We start from the raw sequence: 19,980 nt of genomic DNA on the forward strand, positions 1-19,980 counted from the left end.
TTCTATGGGGGCTCAGAGGGCAGGCTTTCGGGATGCAGTGTGATCTCAGCCCCACTCCTATAGGACTTTGTAGGACCTTGGCTTTGCGGTCCTCAGCCTCCCCCTTGTCTCCCCTGAAAAGAGCACATACTTCCCCAGTCTTCAGGGGGGGTGGGTTTGGGGGAAGGGGAGCAAGGGCAGGTCCAGGGACTACTTTGCACTTTGCTCCGCCTGCTTTCCTCTTTCCCCTTGGGGTCTGGCAGGGCTGGAGTTGGCTTGAGTGTGAGAGATTCCCTCACCAGGCATCTGAATGGGCCCTAATAGCCCCGGGGGGGCTGGGAGGGGAGAGGAAGCACCTCCATTCCTCGAGATGTGGACTTGCGCCGGGGTTCCGTCCCCTCCAGGCCCCGTGGTCCGAATCTGCACCAGGGCATGGCCGTTGTCGTCGGGAACTGCGATCTCTATCCAGTTCTTGCTGGTGAAGTGGAGCGTGGCGGTGGGGTGTAAGTCATTCTGGTACAGCATCTGTGGGGAGGTCAGCCAGAGCAGCTACTTAACCAGGGCCGATTCTTCTCCCTTCCCCAGCTCCAGGCTCTGGGAGGAGCCCCTGTAGGTCCCGCCCTGGAGCACCGCCTCCTCACGCCTCCTGTTTCAGGGTGACCAGGACGGGCTCTCGAAGGAGAGCCTCACGGCTGGAGAAAAGCTTTCAAGCAGCTGTACTGTTTTTGCAGACCCCTTAGGCTGGAAGGACCCCAGATTTCACCTAGTCCATCTCTGCCCCCATGAGCCCTGCCTTTCTGTAGCCATACATACTGAGACAGGACAGTAAGAAGCTAGGGAAATTCCTTGACAAGTGGAATAAGGGAAACAGACAAAAGAATTAAACAAGGCCAAACAATTTGAACAATTTACAGCCAGTTAATGAATCACAAGGTTTTGTCTTCCTTAACTAAAGACAATTAGAAGCACATGGTTGACACATTCCCGTCCCTCTTTGATGATGTTCTTTAAAAATGAAACTAACCAGAAAATAACCCTGACCCCTCTATACACACATTTTAATGAATCAACATACTGAAGGACACATCTAGAAAGCTAATGAACATTCTGTGAGACTGTCCCCTGAGACCTCCCCTAGGATTCCCAAAAGCCAAAGGAAGATGAAAAGCCTCGAGACAAAGGACCCAGCTCAGCATTCTCTAGAGCACGCCCACACCTTTCTCCCTTTACATGTATCTCTGCCTTTTCCCCTAAACTCTAAAGGTCCCCACGAGACTTGCAACCAGGGGAGCAGTGGGCAGCAGCGACTCATCTGGGGCTAACTCCTTGACCCTGTCTCCAAGCCCTCTCTTTCTCTGACTTCCCAGTGGGCTGACAGCAGCTCCACCTTGGCTCACTTCTGTGACCTTTGCTTCTCAGCGAGCTCATGCAGCCCGGCATGGTCCACTTCTTTCCTATAATGCTTCTAAAAGGTCAAAGGAGTCTGCCTGGCTCTCTCCTGTTGCTGCTTCTATCCTAAGCCTTTTCTTCATTTCACTGTCCCCAGATTTAAGAAACGTACTCTCAAAGTCACCTGGACTGTGTTGTGAAATCTTGCCTGCACAAGGTCAAGAACCCACACACTCGGGGCTGGGCCGAGGCAGATCCCTCAGGCCCAGTTCTGTCCAGTAACAGCGCCGCCTGCCCGCTTTCTTACGGTCTCTACTGCCAGTTACCTGGATAACCGCTCCTGCACCTCATACATCTCATAGTCACAGACGCTTTGCCTGTGTCTACCTCGGATCGCTCCTGCTAGAAACGGGAGCCCTCCTGTGTGCCCTGGGAATGCAGATGGGCTGTTCCTCAGCGTTCAGTGCTTGGCTGGTCCCCTCCTTACCTTATAGCCAGTGACTGCAGACTCATTTCGGAGAGGGACCACAGGGTCCCACTTAATACTAAGTCTGGAGCTCAAGAAAGTCCAGGAGATGTTGCCGGGAGGTCGCTGTGGAGCTGCCAGAGGAGGGAGGAAGTTGGGCGACTTCTGAATGTTTTCTCACCCCCCCCCCCCAAACCCCACCTTTAGCCAGCTTTTCATAAATGTCTGCCTTGGCAGTTAGACCCAGAACATTCGGTCACAGCTGCCTAAGACACAAGCCCATGAAAGTGCAAAGGCTGGAGAAGAGAGAGCCATTCAGAAGCCAGGAACTCCACTCCTTTATTTTCTTTGGGCTTGCTGCCCTGTTTCAGTCCAGCCCAGGGCTTGTGTGCTACAGCAGGTGTCCCCAGCCCCCGCTGCGCACCGGTACCAGTCTGGACCTGTTAGGAACCCGGCCGCATCGCAGGAGATGAGCGTGAACATAATGCTTGAATCATCCCGAAACCATCCCCCCAACTCTGGTCCATGGAAAAACTGTTTTCCACGAGACTGGTCCCTGGTGCCAAAAGGTTGGGGACCACTGGGCTAGAGCATCTGTCTTGTGTTGGAGGACACAGCAATCCTAGAGGCACCGCCCGCCCCAAAGGCACACCCCTCTCCCACCCTGGACCAACAGACTCACGGGGCTTCATGGTTGTGGCGTTGGCGGAAGGGCTGGCGGGCCCAGTGCCCGCTCGGTTGTAGGCCCGAACGGTCACATGGTACTTGGTGTTGGGGTGCAGGTCAGTGACTCGAGCACTGGTGTCCAGCCCTGCTGTCCTCACTCGGTCAGCGGCTGCTTCTTTGTCCCCAGCTTTCCAGTAGCGAATCTGAAGGGGACCAGGACACCCTAGGGTGAGCAGTCAAGTTCAGGACCTCAGAGCCCCCTGACCCTGGCCCTGGTCACCTACAGTCTGTTCCTCTCCTGCTCACTCTGGTCCTTGTGACTCAGTCTTTTTTTCTTTTAATTGATTTTAGAGCCAGAGAGGAAGGGGGTGCAGAGAGAGAGGTGGGGTGGGGAGAGACACGTGGATTTGTTGTTCTACTTACTTATGCGTTCACTGGTTGGTTTTATAAACATAAGTTCATTTTATAAATTTTTTAAATTAAATATATTTTATTGATTATGCTATTACAGTTGTCCCATTTCACCCCCTTTATTGCCCTCCACCCTGCACACCCCTCCCTCCCACATTCCCCCTCTTTATTTCATGTCCATGGGTCATACATATAAGTTCTTTGGCTTCTCCATTTCCTATACTATCCTTACCTTCCCCCTGTCTATTTTGTACCTACCATTTATGCTACTTATTCTCTGTACCTTTTCTCTCTCTCTCCCCTTCCCACTCCCCAGCTGATAACCCTCCATGTGATCTCCATTTCTGTGATTCTGTTCCTGTTCTAGTTGTTTGCTTAGTTTGCTTTTGTTTTTGTTTTAGGTTCCGTTGTTAATAACTGTGAATTTGTTGTTATTTTACTGTTTATATTCTTTATCTTCTTTTTCTTAGATAATTCCCTTTAACATTTCATATAATAAGGGCTGGGTGATGATGAACTCCTTTAACTTGACCTTATCTGGGAAGCACTTTATCTGCCCTTCCATTCTAAATGAAAGCTTTGCTGGATACAGTAATCTTGGATGTAGGTCCTTGCCTTTCATGACTTGGAATACTTCTTTCCAGCCCCTTCTTGCCTGCAAAGTTTGTTTTGAGAAATCAGCTGACAGTCTTAACGGCACTCCTTTGTAGGTAACTGTGTCCTTTTCTCTTGCTGCTTGTAAGATTCTCTCCTACCCTTTAATCTTGGGAAATGTAATTATGATGTGCCTTGGTGTGTGCTTCTTTGGGTCCAACTTCTTTTGGACTCTGAGCTTCCTGGACTTCCTGGAAGTCTATTTCTTTCACCAGATTGGGGAAGTTCTCCTTCATTATTTGTTCAGATAAGTTTTCCATTTCTTGCTCTTCCTCTTCTCCTTCTGGTACCCCTATAATTCAGATGTTGGAACGTTTAAAGAAGTCTTGGAGGTTCTTAAGCCTCTCTTCATTTTTTTGAATTCTTGTTTCTTCATTCTGTTCTGGTTGAATGTTTCTTTCTTCCTTCTGGTCCACACTGTTGATTTGAGTCCTGGTTTCCTCCCCATCCCTATTGGTTCCCTGTACATTTTCCTTTGTTTTTCTTAGCATAGCCTTCATTTTTTCATCTAATTTGTGACCAAATTCATCCAATTCTGTGAGCATCCTGATTACCAGTGTTTTTGAACTATGCATCTGATAGGTTGGCTATCTCTTCATCACCATATTTTTTGTGGCACTTTGATCTGTTCTTTCATTTGGGCCATTTTTTTTATCTCCGTGCACCTGTTATGTAGTAAGGGGCAGAGCCTTAGGTGTTCACCAGGGCCGGGCAACTCACATCGCAGTGCTGTGACTCTGTATGTGGGGGAGGGGTCAGAGAGGGAACAATGGTGCTTGCTCTGCTCTCTGCTGGCTTTCAGTCACTTCCCACACTACCGACAATCAAATTGGGCCCTTCTGATGCTGATTCCCAGGTAGGTGGGCTTGTGCACGCTCTAGGACCCTGTGGGTCTCTCCAACAAACTCTCCTGTGAGACTGGGAGTTTCTCCTGCTGCTGCCTCAACCCCCACAGGTGTTTTCAGCCAGAGGTTCTGAGGCTTTATTTCCCCTCGCTGGAGCCCTGGGTTTTGTGGTCTGTCCCACTCCCCAGTTGTTCCACCGAGTTTACCTGCACGCCAGTGTGGGACTGCCCAGTCTGCCAGCCTTGGCCTTGCCATGAGTCCTCTCTGCCCAGCTGCGTGTCTCCGCCCCTCCTACCGGTCTGGATGAATGTTTCTTCTTTAACTCCTTGGTTGTCGGACTTCCATACAGTTCGATTTTTCTGTCAGTTCTGGTCATTTTTTGTTTGTAAATTTGCTGTTGTTGTCCTTCTTTTGGTTGTGCGAGGAGGCGCAGTGTGTCTACCTACACCTCCATCTTGGTCGTAAGTCCTCATTGGTTGATTCTTGTGTGTGCCCTGACTGGGGATTGAACCCACAGCCTTGCTATATCAGGATGAAGCTTTAACCAACTGAGCTGCCTGACCAGGGCATGACTCAGTCTGGAGTCTTAGAAGCTGCACACTGGATCAAGAGCTTCAGGAGAGCAGGGACAAGTCCCTGCTGCCTTGCTGGTGCCCAGCAGGGAGCTGGTGGTGGCCGGTGAGAGTGGGGGATTGGCACATACTCAACCTATCAATGACCTGCTGGAACCTAACCTACATAACTATTTACAGGTTATGAGATGCATATTTGCACTGGCAAAGTTGTCCCCCAAACCCCAGCCAACCTATAATGGCTGCCCAATAAGTGCAAACCCCTTTCAATAGCCATGACAATATCAAGACCTGCAGACTATTCTTCCAAACCGCAGTGGGGCTGGTCTCACCTGTGGTGCTGCAGCAGAGGTATTAACCACGGCACTAGTAACCAGGCCTGAGGACCCCTCCTTAGGCAGGGACATGTGACATTCCTTGCCTTTCCTTTTCCCCTTCCTCTTGGCTTCCTCTCCTTCCTCCTACTCCACACCACCCTAGTGTGGACTCATCAGTGGTCTAGGGCTCAGGCCAGAAACCGCTGGACCCAGTGTTTCCGGACGATCGGTTAGTACATAGGGGGGCCATGCTATTCTCTGTGGCCTGAGGGTGCCACACTAGCTGGGCTCTGGCTTGAAAGGGACAGGCCACGCCCCTTCTAGAACCTGCCCCTCCCAGAACCTGCCCCTCCTCTCCTAGGCGCCCACAGCTTCCAGTGCTGGGGCTAGCCTAGCCTTTACTCTAAGGCCGTCTACAGGCCTGTGCTCCCCGGCGAGCACCAGCCGCGGGGGCCTAGCTAAGGCTGCATTCAGAGTGCTACACAGACCGGGTGCTGTTCACCACATTCGCAAGTGAGTGATCCTGGAAGGAATGACGAGTGAGCTGTGAGGTGCCCCCGGCTTTGAAACCCTCCCAGGCCCCGGGTCAGCGCTCACCTCATACCCCAGGAGGATCCCATTCATGTCCTGCTGCACAGGTTCCCAGGTCACGTTCATCTCTGAGGATGAGACCCCCTTGGCCCAGACCTTGGTAGGGGCCACCCTGGGCTCTGGGGATCGATAGAGAATGAGTTTGGATTCCTGGGAGACTCTCCCTGTGTCCTACAGAACAACCGTCAAACTGGGACAGCCCTTGCTTAGGACTTTAGCCCAGGGTCCAGAGTGAAGGCCACAGGGTGGGGGGTGGGGGGCGGGGGGCAGGGAGGGAAACTGGAGAGCCTCTCTTCTCCTTCCCCAGGCCTGAGGGGAGAGCAGGTAGCAAGGGCTAGAAATGAGGCCAGTGGCCTAGAACCCAGGTGGTCTCTCCTCCCCACTATGGAACTGAGGGGATGTGGGGGATGGGGAGTAACGTTCCCCACCCTACCCCCACGGACAAGTAGTTGGGGTGGGGTTCAGGGGGCGCCCGGGGGCGACCCACCTTCCTCAGCCGAGTACACGAGGGCCGTGAGGCTCTCAGGCCCATCGCCGCGGCGGTTGTAGCTTCGGATCTTGACCTCAAAGGGCGTGTAGGGCCGGACGCTCTCGTTGCTGTAGACGAAGTACTGGGTGTCGGCGCCGCGCACCCGGGCCGTCTGCCAGCCTGTGCTGCCCTGCCTGCGGAAGGACAGCAGGTAGCCGAAGCCATCTCCGTTCTGGTACTCCCGTGACATGGGCTGAGGGGCAAGAGCGTGGCATGGGTGAAGGGCCTCGGGTGCATTTCCTGCTTATCCCCCGGCCCTACCCAGCCTTCGCCAGGACTCATGCGCCTGTGGTGGTTTGTATCCTGCGTGGGTACTCCTGTGAGACGCAGCAGGTGCGGGAGCGGGGAGGACACCTCCGCTCTTGAGCGGACTGTGCAGTGGCTCGGTCTGGCTCCGCCCTGCACGCTGCTGCAGGCCAGAGACGAGGCAGCGTTGGGGTGGGGGAGGCAGGACTTGTCCCCCCAGAGAACTGGAGGCACACTCTGCCTCTGTCCCCGCAGCTTACCGTCCAGTTGACAATGAGCTCTCCAGGGGCTCCACCGCCGCCGCTGAGTCCTGAGGGTGCCACCGAGGGGGCTGTCAGGGCCGAGGGACAGATGTGGCTTGTTAACGGGCAGTGAAGGGACAGAAGCCCTGGGCCTAGGCCTGTAAAGTATCCTAGGACGGGGACACCCCTTCGGAAGGGCCCCGGCTTTGTCCTCTAACAGTCCCTGTGGACATGGGCTCTGCAGTCAGGCAGGCCTACGACCAGATCCCACCTGTGCCATTTACTAGCTGTGTTTCCCTGAGCAAGTTACTTAACCTCTCTGAGCCTGATTCCCCTCCATAAGATGAGCATAATGCTTGTGTCACAGGGCTGTGAAGAGAATAACATTAAACAAGAGTGGCTAGTGTGCGCATGCGTGTATCCCGTGAACGCTCACGGTCCTCTTCCCCCGTCCGCTGGAACCGGGTAACGGAGACCAGCTCCAGCTTGCTGCAGCTCATGGGGAGGAAGTAGTCCCGAACGGCAGTCAATGCGAAAACGTTTCCTTTGGGTTGCAGGGTGTTTTATTATTGTTTTCCTTTTTTGTGGCAGTTTTAAAATCCTGATTGTCTCTATTATTCAACAAGGGTGATATTAAAACTAGAATATATTTCATCTGCTCACAAAGCTTCACAGGGGGTAGCTTGGCTGAGGGTCCGAATATTTCTGCAGATGACCCAGCAGTTAGAAACTTATCACTTGGCTTGATGACTATCGCTTAGGGCCTGTGATCTGCAAGGAGCCCTTGAAGACGTTGCCCGTCTGACCCTGAGAGTTGGATGTTTTTATCACCCTTTTCAGGGTGGAAAGCCTAAGGCTCAGTGCAGGGAAGTGACTTGCCTAAGGTCACAGAGCTAATAAGTGGCCAGAATCTGAACTTGTTCTTCTGATTTCAAAGCCTGTCGTCTGTCCTCTGCACCGTGACTGTCTTTGTGCTCACCAGCTCCCGGGATGTGGGGGTACAGGAGGGCCGCAGCCCACCACTGCCTCTGCAAGAAGTCCAGTCAAAGAATGCGCCACTTCCGAATTCCTCACTCAGGAGAGGTACCGGTTAGAAATGTCGAATGATCCCCGAAAGAGCCCAGAGCGCCAGGCTGGGGCACATAGGGAACTACGTCGAAGGCAGGCCTGCGCTATACCTCCAGAGGGGCGGGCCTGGGTGGGCGGGAGACGGGGAGGCAGGGCCCTGAGTCCGTGCTGCCCACCCAGGATCCGGGCCTCTGTGGAGGAGAGACTGTTCCATGACGTGACCGCTGTATGTCCTTCAAACCAGAGGGAGGTTTCTTTCCGAAAACCCCACTCCGAGATTGTCAGATCAATGTTCATTCTGATAGAAATCAGCATCCCTCCCCTGCCGCCTGCCTCCTGCTGGTCCCTGGAATAGACCCTTGACCTGCTCAAGCATGTGAAGTAATTTCCTGTACCCGGTAGTATCTATTAGCACCTAGTACTTAGTACCTATGAGTATTCCCCCTTTTACCCTTCGGGGCCTGGCAGGCAGCACAGAGCCCATCCACTTCATCTGGCAGCTGCTGAAGTCCACCTGCTACGCTAGTCTCCTTAATAAGCCCTGTTACTTGCCAGACTGAGGGTCCTGCCTCTTTCTCGGGTCTTTCCCTGCCCTCCACTTATGGAGGCAGATTTTCCCTGGGCCCGTGTGTAGCAACAGGCTCTCGTGCCGCACCTTCAGACCCGTGAAGGGCTCCGAGGGCGGGCAGGAGCCTCCTGGCAGAGCCCACCGGGGTCTCTTCCCTTCCTTCCCCACTCTGACCCTGACACCGCCTTTCAGGAGGCCGTGGGCAGGCCTCCATTCCTCCTGTTCCCAAAGAAACCACACGGAGGGTTTGGAGACACTGATGCTTCCCTAGGCTCCTGCACAACACACACACACAGTCACTCACTCTCACAAACACACACGTACACGCACCTGCGTACACACACTCTCTCACACTCACACCTTCCTCATTAACTGATTTTGGCAGCTCATGCAGTTCCAGGGAGGACATTTGCCCACCACCCCATGGTCCTGGGTTCAAGTCCAGGCTCTGCCAGTGTGACCCTTCCCTTCTCCAAACTTTGGCTTTTCCATTAAAAAAAAAAAGCTTTTTGTTTAGAGATAGTGTAGATTCACGGAGTTATAAGGCCGGCCCGTGTTTTAAGTGAGGGCTTTGGACAGGTCGGGCCCAGGGCCTGCAGCACCGTGCCGCGCAGCAGCCCGTCCCTGACCTGTGCTCCTTCCTCGTCGGCTGGCTGGACGGTCTGAAGCCTGGTGAGCAGGGCCGGAGCTCTGCGTGCAGGCGGTCTGCTTGGGCCGCCTCCAGGGAGGGCTAGGGTCAGTGCCCCGAGGCTGCTTCTCTTTGGGACACTCAGACTCTGACCTGCTTCCTTGGTCCGGATTCTGCTGGAGGGTCCACTGGGCTCTCCAGTGCCCAGGATGTTGCTGGCTATGACCCGGAACTCATAGTCCATCCAGGGTGTGAGGCCCAGCACCTGGGCGGTCTCCGCATTGCCCTCGATGTTGGCGGGATCTGCAAGGCACCAGGGAGTTGGTGTTCCGGCATTTGTTTATTGGTCTGGATGGAGAGGGCAGGGACTGAGCCCGAGCCACCTCCTTGCACTCAGCCCTCATGGGGGAGCCGGACCCACACTAAGTGTTCAATACCTCCTTCAGAAGTGACCAGAAACCTAGTCGCCCTCCCTGCCCAGGAGCCTTTGCTGGTGTTCTGCACACCCTACACCCCCGTGCATGTGGTCATTGCCCCAGTAATATTCCTGCCAGTTCTTCAAGGGTGCAGACCAAGCTCCACGGCCTCCAGTTCTTGCCCTACCCTCTGGCTGTCCATGTGACCCATCTCCCCGCTGGCCTGGGACCTGTCTGCAGGCAGATGGCCCAAGCTTGTCCCCCTGTGAAGCTCCAGGCTCAGCCCCAACCTTCTGACCCCTGTCCCCACTCCCGGCACACAGCCAGGCCTTATCAGTACTGACAGTGCAGGAAGGCGGCTCACTTACTGGTCCGAACTTGCTTCCACTTCCCTGCAGGTGGAGTGCGAGCTTGCAGGGTATACTTGGCAATGGGGCTGTGGTTGTCGAAGCCACGGCTCCAGCTGAGCTGGACAGTGGTGTCACCAATATCCCTTACCACCACACCTCCTGGGGGACCCGGCGGACCTGCACCCAGAAGTCAGAGAATTGTGGGTTAGAATTGGGCAGCTTCAAATTTGAGCCAACCTCCAGCCTGGTTTGGGCTGGTGCAGGGCCGAGTGGGGCCAGCAGAGGGCGACACACACACACACACACACACACACACACACACACACACCCTGGTGGGAAGAAAGAAACACCCAACCAGAAAAGAATGAAGAAACAAGAATTCGGAAAAATGAGGAGAGGCTTAGGAACCTCCAGGACATCTTGAAATGTTCCAACATCCGAATTATAGGGGTGCCAGAAGGAGAAGAGGAAGAACAAAAAATTGAAAACTTATTTGAACAAATAATGAAGGAGAACTTCCCCAGTCTGGCAAAGGAAATAGGCTTCTGGGAAGTCCAGGAAGCTCAGAGAGTGTCCAAGATAGCTGAGTAGACCCACTTCCCACAGCTCTCTGGCGGAGGATGGGGAGCTAGGGAGCAAAGGCCAGAAGAACCCAGCTGGCTCTGAGGGAGCTGGGCTGGAGGTGGGAGTGGGAAACAGCATTACCTCGGACCAGGACCATGGCCTCCTTGGACGCGCTGTCCACCACTGTCTGGGCCACGCATGTGTACTTCCCGCCGTGACGCAGCTGAGCATTCAGGATGGTCAGATCCCCAACCGTCTCCTTCTGCACACAGGGAACAGGAAGAGGGCAGGTCAGGGGACCCAGCTCTGGCTAGCGCAGTGAGCTGGAGACACGCACGAGGCAGGGCTCGGCATCCCCTGCTCCCTGGGTGTTCCTATATGTTCCACGGGAGGGCCAGCCACTCCCCACCTGGTGCATCTGGGGACTAAACAACAGTTTGTTACACAAGACAGTCAGCAGTGGCCCAAGTGAATGAGGCCACGTGCGTTGGCGGGGATGGGGGTGCAGGATAACAAGAACGGTGGTGGGAGTGAGTCTTGCTGAGCACCTGGAATTATGGGTTTGTCTCTCACCTCTTCTAAATGCATGGACTTCGGGGGAACCCAGGGAACTGCCAGTATAAAGGAGGGTGGTTATGAATCCAGGGTGAGTTTGCCATGGTTGGCATTTCTGCAGGAATGGGGAAAGGCTTTGGGGCTGGGGTGGGTAAGGACATCTTGGGGACCCTGTCTATTCAAAAGGAGGGAGGAGCCCTGGGTTCCCAGTCTCAGGCCTCACCACACTGGATCTCCGGTAGTGACCCCCAGGCTTATCAGAGTCAATGGGGAAGTCATCCAAAGTCCAGATGAAGGTGAGGTCCATGGTGGGGTCATGGGAGGCGTGGCACTGCAGGGTCAGGTTGTCCCCCAAGTTGATGTCGGCACTGGAGGGGGCCAGAGTGATCTTGGTTGCATCTGCCAAGAAAACAAGGGCCCTGAATAGATGAGGCGAGAGGGTTTGCCCTATGCCCCAGGAATGAGAAGAGGCAGCATGGCCACACTGTCCTGACCTCCCAACGGCCCCCGAGGGTGTGGCAGGGAGTCAGGACTAGATTCTGGATGGTGGCCAGAGGATGATCCCAAGTGAAATCCCATTCTGGAGTAGTCTCAAAATCAAACTAGGAGGAATGTGGGACCACGAGGGCAGGATGGTGAGGATGGACAGTGCCCCCTGGTGGCCAAGTCCACCAACCTCTGCCAAACCACACTCCTTACCTCGCACGGACAGGATGCCTGTGCTGTTGGCTTTGCCCATGAAATTCTCAGCAAAGCAGGTGTATTTGCCTTCATCTGACCGACTGATGTTTCTTATGATCAATGTGCCATCCGGAGTTACAGTCACTCTGTAGCAAGGACAGAGCAGATCCGGCCCCCCCAGAGACACACTGTAGTCCTGGGAAGGGACTCACCTCCAAGGAGAACGAAGGGGAGCAGGAATTGCTTGGGGTGGGGTGGGGTGTAGGTTGTACCTGCTGCTGTTGACCAAAATCTCAGTGCCTTTGCTCCAGAGCACCACGGCTTTTGGAGCTGCCCGGGGCTGACAGGGGATAATGACCTCTCCCCCGCGGGCTGCAGGGATCAGGCGCCTTACAGGATTCAGCCGGAAGTCGGGGGCCAGTGCTGGAAGGAAAGGGGAGCACCCCACAGTTATCCAGCACGCCATCGCAGTCCCCACGATTAAGACATCGCCTGGCCATGTGCTAAGAACTTCACGCACAATCCATGAGAGACTCTCAGCACCACTTCCAAAAATACCCAGAATCCTCTTCTTATCACACCACTGCTACCTTGCCGCTCCACACACCAAACCTCCTGCTGGACTACTGAAAGGCCCCCTAATTGGTCTTCCTGTCTTTGTATTTTCTTTCTGTAACCTCTTTCCTACCCAACAGCCAGGAATATTGCGTTTAAAATGTGAACCGGGCACTCGGAATGAAGCCCACCTCACGAGTACTCAGAACTAAGTCCCCTCCTCTCCAATCCCTCTTCACTCCATTCTCTCCCTCACTCAGTGTGCTCCCATCACCTGGGCCATTTCTCGTCCTTTGAAGATGCTACATTTTTTACCTGCCTCAGGACCTTTGCACTGGCGGCACATTGTGCTTGGAAATCCTCCAGATCTTCCCATGGCTGGTTACGCCCAGGTCACATCCCCAAAGTGACTTCCTCAGAGAGGTCTTCCTTGACCATCCCGTCTGACTGGCACACCTCAATCCTACCTCTCTACTGGATTTTCTTCATACTGTATTTTTTTTAAAGGCTGCTGAAATGATCTTATTTCATGATTTGATTTTGTGTTTATTTGACCCTCTTTCTCTGCTGGGTTGTAAGAGACTTGATGGCAGAGACCTTATCTGAGGAGGCATTGAATAAATATTGGTTGAATGAGTGAATGACTGGGTCTCAGTTAAGCCTCACCACAACCTGACGGGGTAAGCGTTACTGCGTCCACTTTACAGATGAGAAAGCTGAAGTTCTATGAGCTCAAGTCAGACAGAATGTGAGCGGCAGCCCACACTTACCAGGCACCCATTATGCTTCGGGTCCTTCATGCTTTTACCTCTGTCATCTCGCTGAGCCCTCACAACAGCTGTGTGGGGGCAGGACTGTCGGCCACATTTTATGAACTGGTGAGAGGTGCAGAGCTGAGGAGGTTAGGTTAGATGCAGATCTAACTGATTGGGTTTCCAGTGACTTTTGCCATCTTTTTTTTTTTTTTTTTTTTTTACTGCAAAACACTATTTGATTTGTCTGTGCCAGACATGGAACAAGCCAGAGACCTTGTCCTCTGGGAGCCCTCAGTTTAGTGTCTCATCTCCTTTCTTAAATCCCTGAGTTCTTCTCAGAAGCTGTCGGAAAACTGCCAGGGTATGTGTGTGCTTCGAAATGCTGCGAGTCAGCTCCGAGAGCCCCACCTGTGCCTCCCGGGGCCCTTTACCTTGCACGGCCAGCTCGGCGCTGGCGTAGATGGTGCCGTGCTTGTTCTCTGCCACGCACTGGTACATGCCCGAGTCCTCCAGGCTCAGCTTGGAGAACTGCAGGTCCCCCGCCAGCACCTCTATCCGGGTCTGTGCAAAAGAGCCATGCCCAGGGTCGGGCAGGAGTGTCAGGACCACTGGAGGACCAGGGTGGGGGGGCCTACAGAGGTGGGGGTGCAGTGGAGACTCTGGGCTGGCACTCCTTGGAGGAGGGGTTCATATGCCCAGTCCCATGTCAGAGCCACCTGGAATTCCCCGGGCCTCCTTGCACATCAGCACAGAGACGCCAGGTGGGTAAAGTGACCCACAGACCACACAGTGTATTTGTGGCTGGGTTGTGCCTGGGCCCAAGTCTCTGGACCCTCCCGTCAAGAGTCTATCCAGCTGACCAACCTGTAGCCATGCGATTCTGAAATGGAAAGAAGCACCTAGAAACACCCTATGGCACTCTAATTGGCCCAGAGGGGCTGCCCGTGGTGCAGCGCGGTGGCGGGGGCAGGCAGTGGGGAGCGCGGGAACGGGAGAGAGCAGAGGACCGTTTGTGTGTGGGAGGAAGCCCCAGGTCTGCTACCTGGGAGGCCAGAGGCTCCCCGTTCCGCAGCCAGCGCACTGTGGGCCGGGGCTTGCCGGCGGCTGCGCAGCCCCAACGCAGGCTGGAACCAATGTCAGCTTCCATGTCCGAGATCACCTTGAGCCACTCTGGCTGGGCTGTGGGGTGCAAGGGAGAGAAAGGCTGGGGATAAGCTGGGAGGAGCCTCCAGCTCATTAAACAGACTAGAATTGCAGTACTGCAGTTCCTGTGCTAGACAGCAGAGGGCGTAATCAGCGTTCTGGGTTGGGGTGTGAGATGCGGCCTCCAGAAATTCGGTACTTTGAGCCTGTGTCACTGTGTCACTGGCTGTTTCAGCATCTGAAATCATTCTAAAGCCTTCCATGTGTTTTCTGTAATGTCGACTGGAGCTCTGAGGTCACCTCTTCTGTTCCCGCACCCAGGGCATCCTGGAGCAACGGGCTTTCCCGTCTCCTCCCTGACTTTTTGGGTGGACTGCCTCAGTCAGGCACAGGGGTCAAGGTGGGGAGAGGGTGTCCTGTCTCGTACCCTGCACGATGATGCGGCCCTGGACACTGTCTCGGCCCTTGGAGTTCTCCGCCTCACACTCATAGGTGCCCTCATCCTCGAAGCTGACGCTGGGAATCTGCAGGGTGGGCTCAGCTGTGGCCCACTGCGGGGACAAGGAGCCATCCACTTTGCGCCACTTGATCCTGGGCACGGGGCTGGCGGGGAAGACAAAGCCAGAGGGGGTGGGCTGAGCTAGTCAGACTACCCTGTGCAGACTCTCAGGTCCTCCTGAGATGCTGGGCAGGTAGGGGTGGCAAGGAGGGCAGCCCCGGCTGGGCCTGGGAGGGAACGGAGCGGGGAGGGGCCTCTTCCAGGTGGGCTTGGAGCACAGGCAGGGAAGGGGCAAGAAGTGGGGCTCCTTCTCCCCTCCACTCCCCTGCAACAATTGTGACACCAGCGAAGTGGGTCTTCTGTGTAGTCTGCACCTGAGGCTTACTCGCCCTCCCTCCCCCACACAGCACTGACCGCCATGCCTCTTCTGGGCCTGCCCTCCCCAACAGTGGCCTGGGTCCCCTTCCCCTCTCTTCAACAGGGCCTTGCCTCTACTTTCCAAAGTGTCTTTAGTTATTAGTAATCTGTGAACTAAAACGGACTGAAGTTTTGCCCTGGCTGGTGTGGCTCAGTGGCTTAAGTTCTTGCCTGTGAACCAAAGCCTCACTGGTTTGATCAATGTTTCTCTCCCTCTCTTTCACCCTCTCTTCCTCTCCCTCTTAAAATAAAATAAAATAAAATAATAAAATAAAATAAAATCTTTTAAAAAATGGACTGAGGTATCAATGAGTCTTTAAATACGGATTTCCTGGAAGCCCAATAACTTTCCACAAATCAGGGGGCAGCCGGGCGTCCTCGAACAGCAGGAGGCATTTGCGGGCACTCTTGCTACAAATATTCACCGGGCACCTGCAGTGGGGAGCCCTGTTCCAGTGACTCCTTTTTCCGGGAGAGCATGATTTCCACTGGAACTCCTTAAAAGGTAACTGTTGGTGTCCACAGAATGCCTACTACATGCGAGGCACTGTTCTGAGCACTAACGTATATTAACTCAGCGAGTGCTCACAGCCCATGAGGGGGGTACTATTATCACCACGTACAAATAAGGACACTGATGCACCAAGCAGTTAAGTGGTTACCAAGGTCTCCCAGCCAGCAGCTGATAGAGCTGGGATCTGAGCCAGGCAGGCCAAGTGGTTAGTGCCCAGTGTGTGGTGGTCACTGCCCACTGTGGGCCTGGCACTCTGCTAGACCCTGTGAGGGCACCAAGATGACTGAGTGCTGGCCCTGTGTGCCCCCTCTCTCCCTGGGGCCACCTGTGCCATGGCTTGCCCGCCCCCCCCCCCCCACTCACTTCCCAAAGGCAAAGCACTCCAGGGTGACCTGCTGTCCCACCAACGCGTATGTCTCCGCCGGGAACCGGGCCTTGATGCTGGGCGCGAAGAGCCTGGGGTCTGGGGAGAGAGGGCTCGGCAGGTCAGATGCGAGAGGTCCGGCTCAGGGGCTCCCGTGCTGGGATCTCAGCGAAGCTCTGAGCCAGCTCCATCTTAACTCCCTTCCCCCTTGGGGGCCCGAGGCGAGCATCTGGGGTCTTGTAGCAGGGGGGCCCAGGGGTCTAGGCCCGGGACCCTGCACCCTGCACCCTGTGAGCTGTTCTTCACAGCCTCTGAGGGAAAAGCCCCTTTTCTCCACATCCGCTGACCCTGACCTTCAGCAGCCAGGTTGAGCTGAGCGAACTTGCTGAAGACGCTTTTGGTGGAGAAGTCCATGTGGCTGGTGGCCAGGCAGGAGTAGTTGCCCAGGTCTGAGGCGTTGGTCCGGGCGATGTACAGATTCCCGGTGGTCTGGGACACGAAGTGGCGCCCGTCCGCCGGGATGAAGTTGGGGAACTCGTTGAGGAGCCAGCGGTAGGACAGACCTAGGAGTGGGGAGTGTGAGGACACCAGGGGGTGTTGGGCTAACAGGCAACTTTGGGTGGGGACCCAACATGCTGGTAGGGATCTGTAGGCCCTGTCCTGAGAGCGCCACCCCCCACTTCTCTGAGCTGGGGCTGAGGGAGACCTAGAGGGAAGATTCGACTGTATTCCTGCCCCTGGGGAGCGCTGCCTGTTAGGGAAACAGCCCGGCAGGGACCTCCCAGTCAGAATGGGGAGGCAGGGCACACAGCTGGAAAATGACAGATCCGTGAAGGAAATCATTCTTTAAGGTCGAACACCGAGGGATCAGTTGCTTCCAAGAGTCACTCACCACCCCATATTCCATCCCTCCTCTGCTGAGTGGCCAGAGCCCCTCCTGGGCCCTGGTCGAACCGTGGGTCCAGGTCCCGACTCACCTGGGTAGTGGGCGGGTGGGTTACAGGGCAGCATCACTCCCCAGCCTTCGTGGGTTTTCACTGGGTCTCGTTCCTCCTTGGAGAATTCCTGCAGAACTGGAGGTGAAGGCCAGGCAGCCCTCAGGCGCCATCCTCCCAGCGGGGGCCCCTCCCTGGCTCAGCCTCCATGGGAAGCAGGCACCTGCCTTTTCCAGACACTCTTCCCAGCCCCCTCCCGCCCTCCGCCAGAACATCCTGGCACCCCACGGGGCCTCACAGCCGAAGCGCAGGACAGCCTCCCTGCTGACGACAGTGCCCACTGGGTTGGAGGCCAGGCACTGGTAGACGCCGGCGTCCTGAGCCTTGGTGGGGCTCATGATGACGAGGTTGCCTCCCACCAGCTGGTGGCGGGACGCTGGCTCCAGCTTCATCTCCGTGCCATTCATCTTCCATCTGCAGCAGGGGCGGGAGGGGGCTCCTGAGTGCTGCCTGGCCGCCCAGCCACAGGGCTGATGTGAAGAAAACCGACACAGCTTCCCAGGGCCGCCCAGCACCCACTGTGGGGGTCTCACCTGTAGGTGGCCGGAGGGCTGGCCCGGGCACGGCACGCCAGTGTCACCTTCTCCTCTGTGGACTCCTCTGGGAATAGCAGGCTGAGTGGCTGGTCTTCAAAGACAGGGCCAAAGGTGGCCGGGGATCCCAGGGCTGAGCTCCACGCTGCAGATGGGGACACCACCAGAGGCCTCAGGGCCCGGGGGCCAGCTGGGGCCTGGCCTCTGGGGCAGTGCTGTCCAACAGACCTCTCCACAATGATGGAAAGACCCCATCTCTTGCCCTGCCCAGGATGGTGCCCTGGCCACCAACGCTACTGTGGAACCCTTGCAAGGTGGCTGGTGCAGCTGAGGAACCAAACTCTTAACTTTATTTAACTCTAATTAATCAAAACTTGAATTTAAATAGGTTGGGCGGGCCCTGTCTGGCCAGTCAGTTCAGCCGACTGCCTGCCCTGCACGCGGCTGGTGAGCGCTGCTGTTCCCCCCCCCCCCCCCCCCCCCGCACCCGCACTGGGCTGCAGAAAACGGCCAGGACAAGATGGAAAGGTGCAGGGGCACCTCAGAGGGGGAGCGGGTGACACTGCCCAGGGACAGTGGGGCGCGGGGCTCTTGCAAAGCCGATCTGCAGGGTGTGAGACAGGCCTTGAAAGATGGTCAGGAAGTCAGTGGCCAAAAGAGGCAATCTACGTCCCTGGCGCAGGCTGTCCCAAAGAGAAAGCGCCCTGGCTCTTATCAGCTGTTCTAGAAACTTCCGAGCTAACACCTTTGCCTGTGACATGGAAAGACTGTGAAGGGCCTTCCCAGGGTCTGAGGGGGGACTGGCACGAAGTGTGTGGTCCCCAATGTCTGCCGGACCCAAGTGTGGGACAGGGTGGGGTTTGGGGGAGAAAGGAAGGCTTTGCCGTGGGTGGGTGGTGTGCAGGTTGCTTTGGAGGCATTTTTATAAAATTCCAGAGAGACAATTCAAGAAAGAGAGGCCCAGAGAAGGGAATGATATGCCAGGGGCACAGGACGAGTCTATGGCACACGCAGGTCTAGACCTCGGTCTCCTGAATTTGCTGAGCACGTGGGCATCTTGGGGTGGGTGCGTCTCACTCTCCAGCGCCCGGCCTCACCCGGCAGGGCCCCGAGGTGCACAGGGCAGCGTGCCACTCCTGCCTTCCCGCTGCTCTGGGGAATGAGCGCCGTTTCTGATTCCCGCAGCCAGGCACGTTGCCCCTTTGTGGTGTCGGCAGGAGCCGGGCAGCCCCTGATGGGCTCCTAGTCCTCAGTGTAGCTGACTTCGTCCTCCTTCGTGGGTCATGGGGGGTGGGATCCCCATCAACCAATTAGTGCCTCCTCTCCCTGCGCATCCAGCTGTCAGCCCTGTTCCAGGGGTGGGGGCTTGGTCCCTATGCTACAGCTGAGGCCCAGCCCAGACCCCCGGGAGTGAGGGCAGCTGTTAAGCAGCTCTCAGAATGAGGAAGGAGGCAGGGCTCCCTGAAACAGCATCCCGCATCTCCCACCCCACCACCCGTCACTGCCTTTCACTGCCGCCCCAGGCCTTGGAGACGGCACCGAGAGCCCAGCTTAATCCCAAGTTAATGATGGTGATGGAGGGTAGGGACCCCTGCCCAGCTGGGACTGCTGAGAGGGGAGCGGAGGGGAGGGAGGGGTGGCGGAGGCAGCCCGGCTGCTGGGAACCACCGTTCACAACAGCAGCTTCCAGTAACTGTGTGGGTGGTGGGGGTGGCTGAGTGGGCTGGGCACACTGATGCTTTCAGACTGGCTTTCTTCCCGCAGAAGCTTTCTCCGTCGCACTCAGCCATGTACATGCCCTCGCCCCACTATCCACATACACCACGCGCACGCCTCTCACCTGCACCCACTCCCCTGCGCGCACACACGTCACACATACCTGCACACAGACCCCTCTAAGCCACCGCGGCGGTCAGATACACACATTCACACACATGTCTAACAGACACGCACACTCGGCTCACGGGTCCGTGCGCACGAACTTGAACACCCCGGTGATTCACGGTGAGGAGGACAGGTGAGACGCAGGTGCTCACTTGCCCCGTCACACCCTCCTCACGGGCAGTGGCTGCCGCTTCCTTACTTTAACAGTGTGGGACCTGAGACTAGGGAAGGTCTCACAGCCTCTCCAAATCACACAGCAAGAAGGGGCAGGGCTAGGGACTTGGACCCTGGCCAGCTTCACCCCCTACCAGCGTCCTTAGCCACAGTGGCCGTGGTTCCTGACCGCAGCCCCACTGGAGCCGGCAGAGGCTCTGTTCCCCCTAGAGGCGGGGAGTCAGAATCTCTGATGGGGACGAGGAATCCAGCTCCTAAAGTGCCTCATGGGTATTCGGCACTGCAGCGGGAGGTGAAAGGCCCGCAGCACCGCACCGTAGGGCCAGCCACCCCCATTCATCAGCGCCCCTCTGTGCAGCAGCCCCCTCACATCTGCCCCACAGACACCCACAGACACACGCTCACACTGT

General features: G+C 56.0%; 1 protein-coding gene across 1 annotated transcript in view; it reads right to left on the minus strand.

The window, feature by feature from the left end:
* CNTN2 (contactin 2) overlaps positions 1 to 19,980 on the minus strand; it is a 34,954-nt gene that overhangs the window by 4,278 nt on the left and 10,696 nt on the right. Inside the window, exons 4-23 of the mRNA XM_053916161.2 lie at positions 17,513 to 17,657; positions 17,218 to 17,393; positions 16,962 to 17,057; positions 16,338 to 16,547; positions 15,984 to 16,083; positions 14,618 to 14,793; positions 14,090 to 14,226; positions 13,479 to 13,608; positions 12,010 to 12,160; positions 11,756 to 11,883; positions 11,280 to 11,455; positions 10,643 to 10,763; positions 9,956 to 10,114; positions 9,325 to 9,474; positions 6,926 to 6,996; positions 6,378 to 6,612; positions 5,897 to 6,009; positions 2,517 to 2,703; positions 1,856 to 1,968; positions 336 to 504 (exon numbers count right to left, since the gene is read on the minus strand). Of these exons, the coding sequence (XP_053772136.1) occupies positions 336 to 504; positions 1,856 to 1,968; positions 2,517 to 2,703; positions 5,897 to 6,009; positions 6,378 to 6,612; positions 6,926 to 6,996; positions 9,325 to 9,474; positions 9,956 to 10,114; positions 10,643 to 10,763; positions 11,280 to 11,455; positions 11,756 to 11,883; positions 12,010 to 12,160; positions 13,479 to 13,608; positions 14,090 to 14,226; positions 14,618 to 14,793; positions 15,984 to 16,083; positions 16,338 to 16,547; positions 16,962 to 17,057; positions 17,218 to 17,393; positions 17,513 to 17,657 (2,943 nt within the window). The remainder of the gene's footprint in view (positions 1 to 335; positions 505 to 1,855; positions 1,969 to 2,516; positions 2,704 to 5,896; positions 6,010 to 6,377; positions 6,613 to 6,925; positions 6,997 to 9,324; positions 9,475 to 9,955; positions 10,115 to 10,642; positions 10,764 to 11,279; positions 11,456 to 11,755; positions 11,884 to 12,009; positions 12,161 to 13,478; positions 13,609 to 14,089; positions 14,227 to 14,617; positions 14,794 to 15,983; positions 16,084 to 16,337; positions 16,548 to 16,961; positions 17,058 to 17,217; positions 17,394 to 17,512; positions 17,658 to 19,980) is intronic.

This window comes from Desmodus rotundus, chromosome 12, assembly GCF_022682495.2.
Source record: "Desmodus rotundus isolate HL8 chromosome 12, HLdesRot8A.1, whole genome shotgun sequence".
Classification (NCBI taxonomy): Eukaryota; Metazoa; Chordata; class Mammalia; order Chiroptera; family Phyllostomidae; genus Desmodus; species Desmodus rotundus.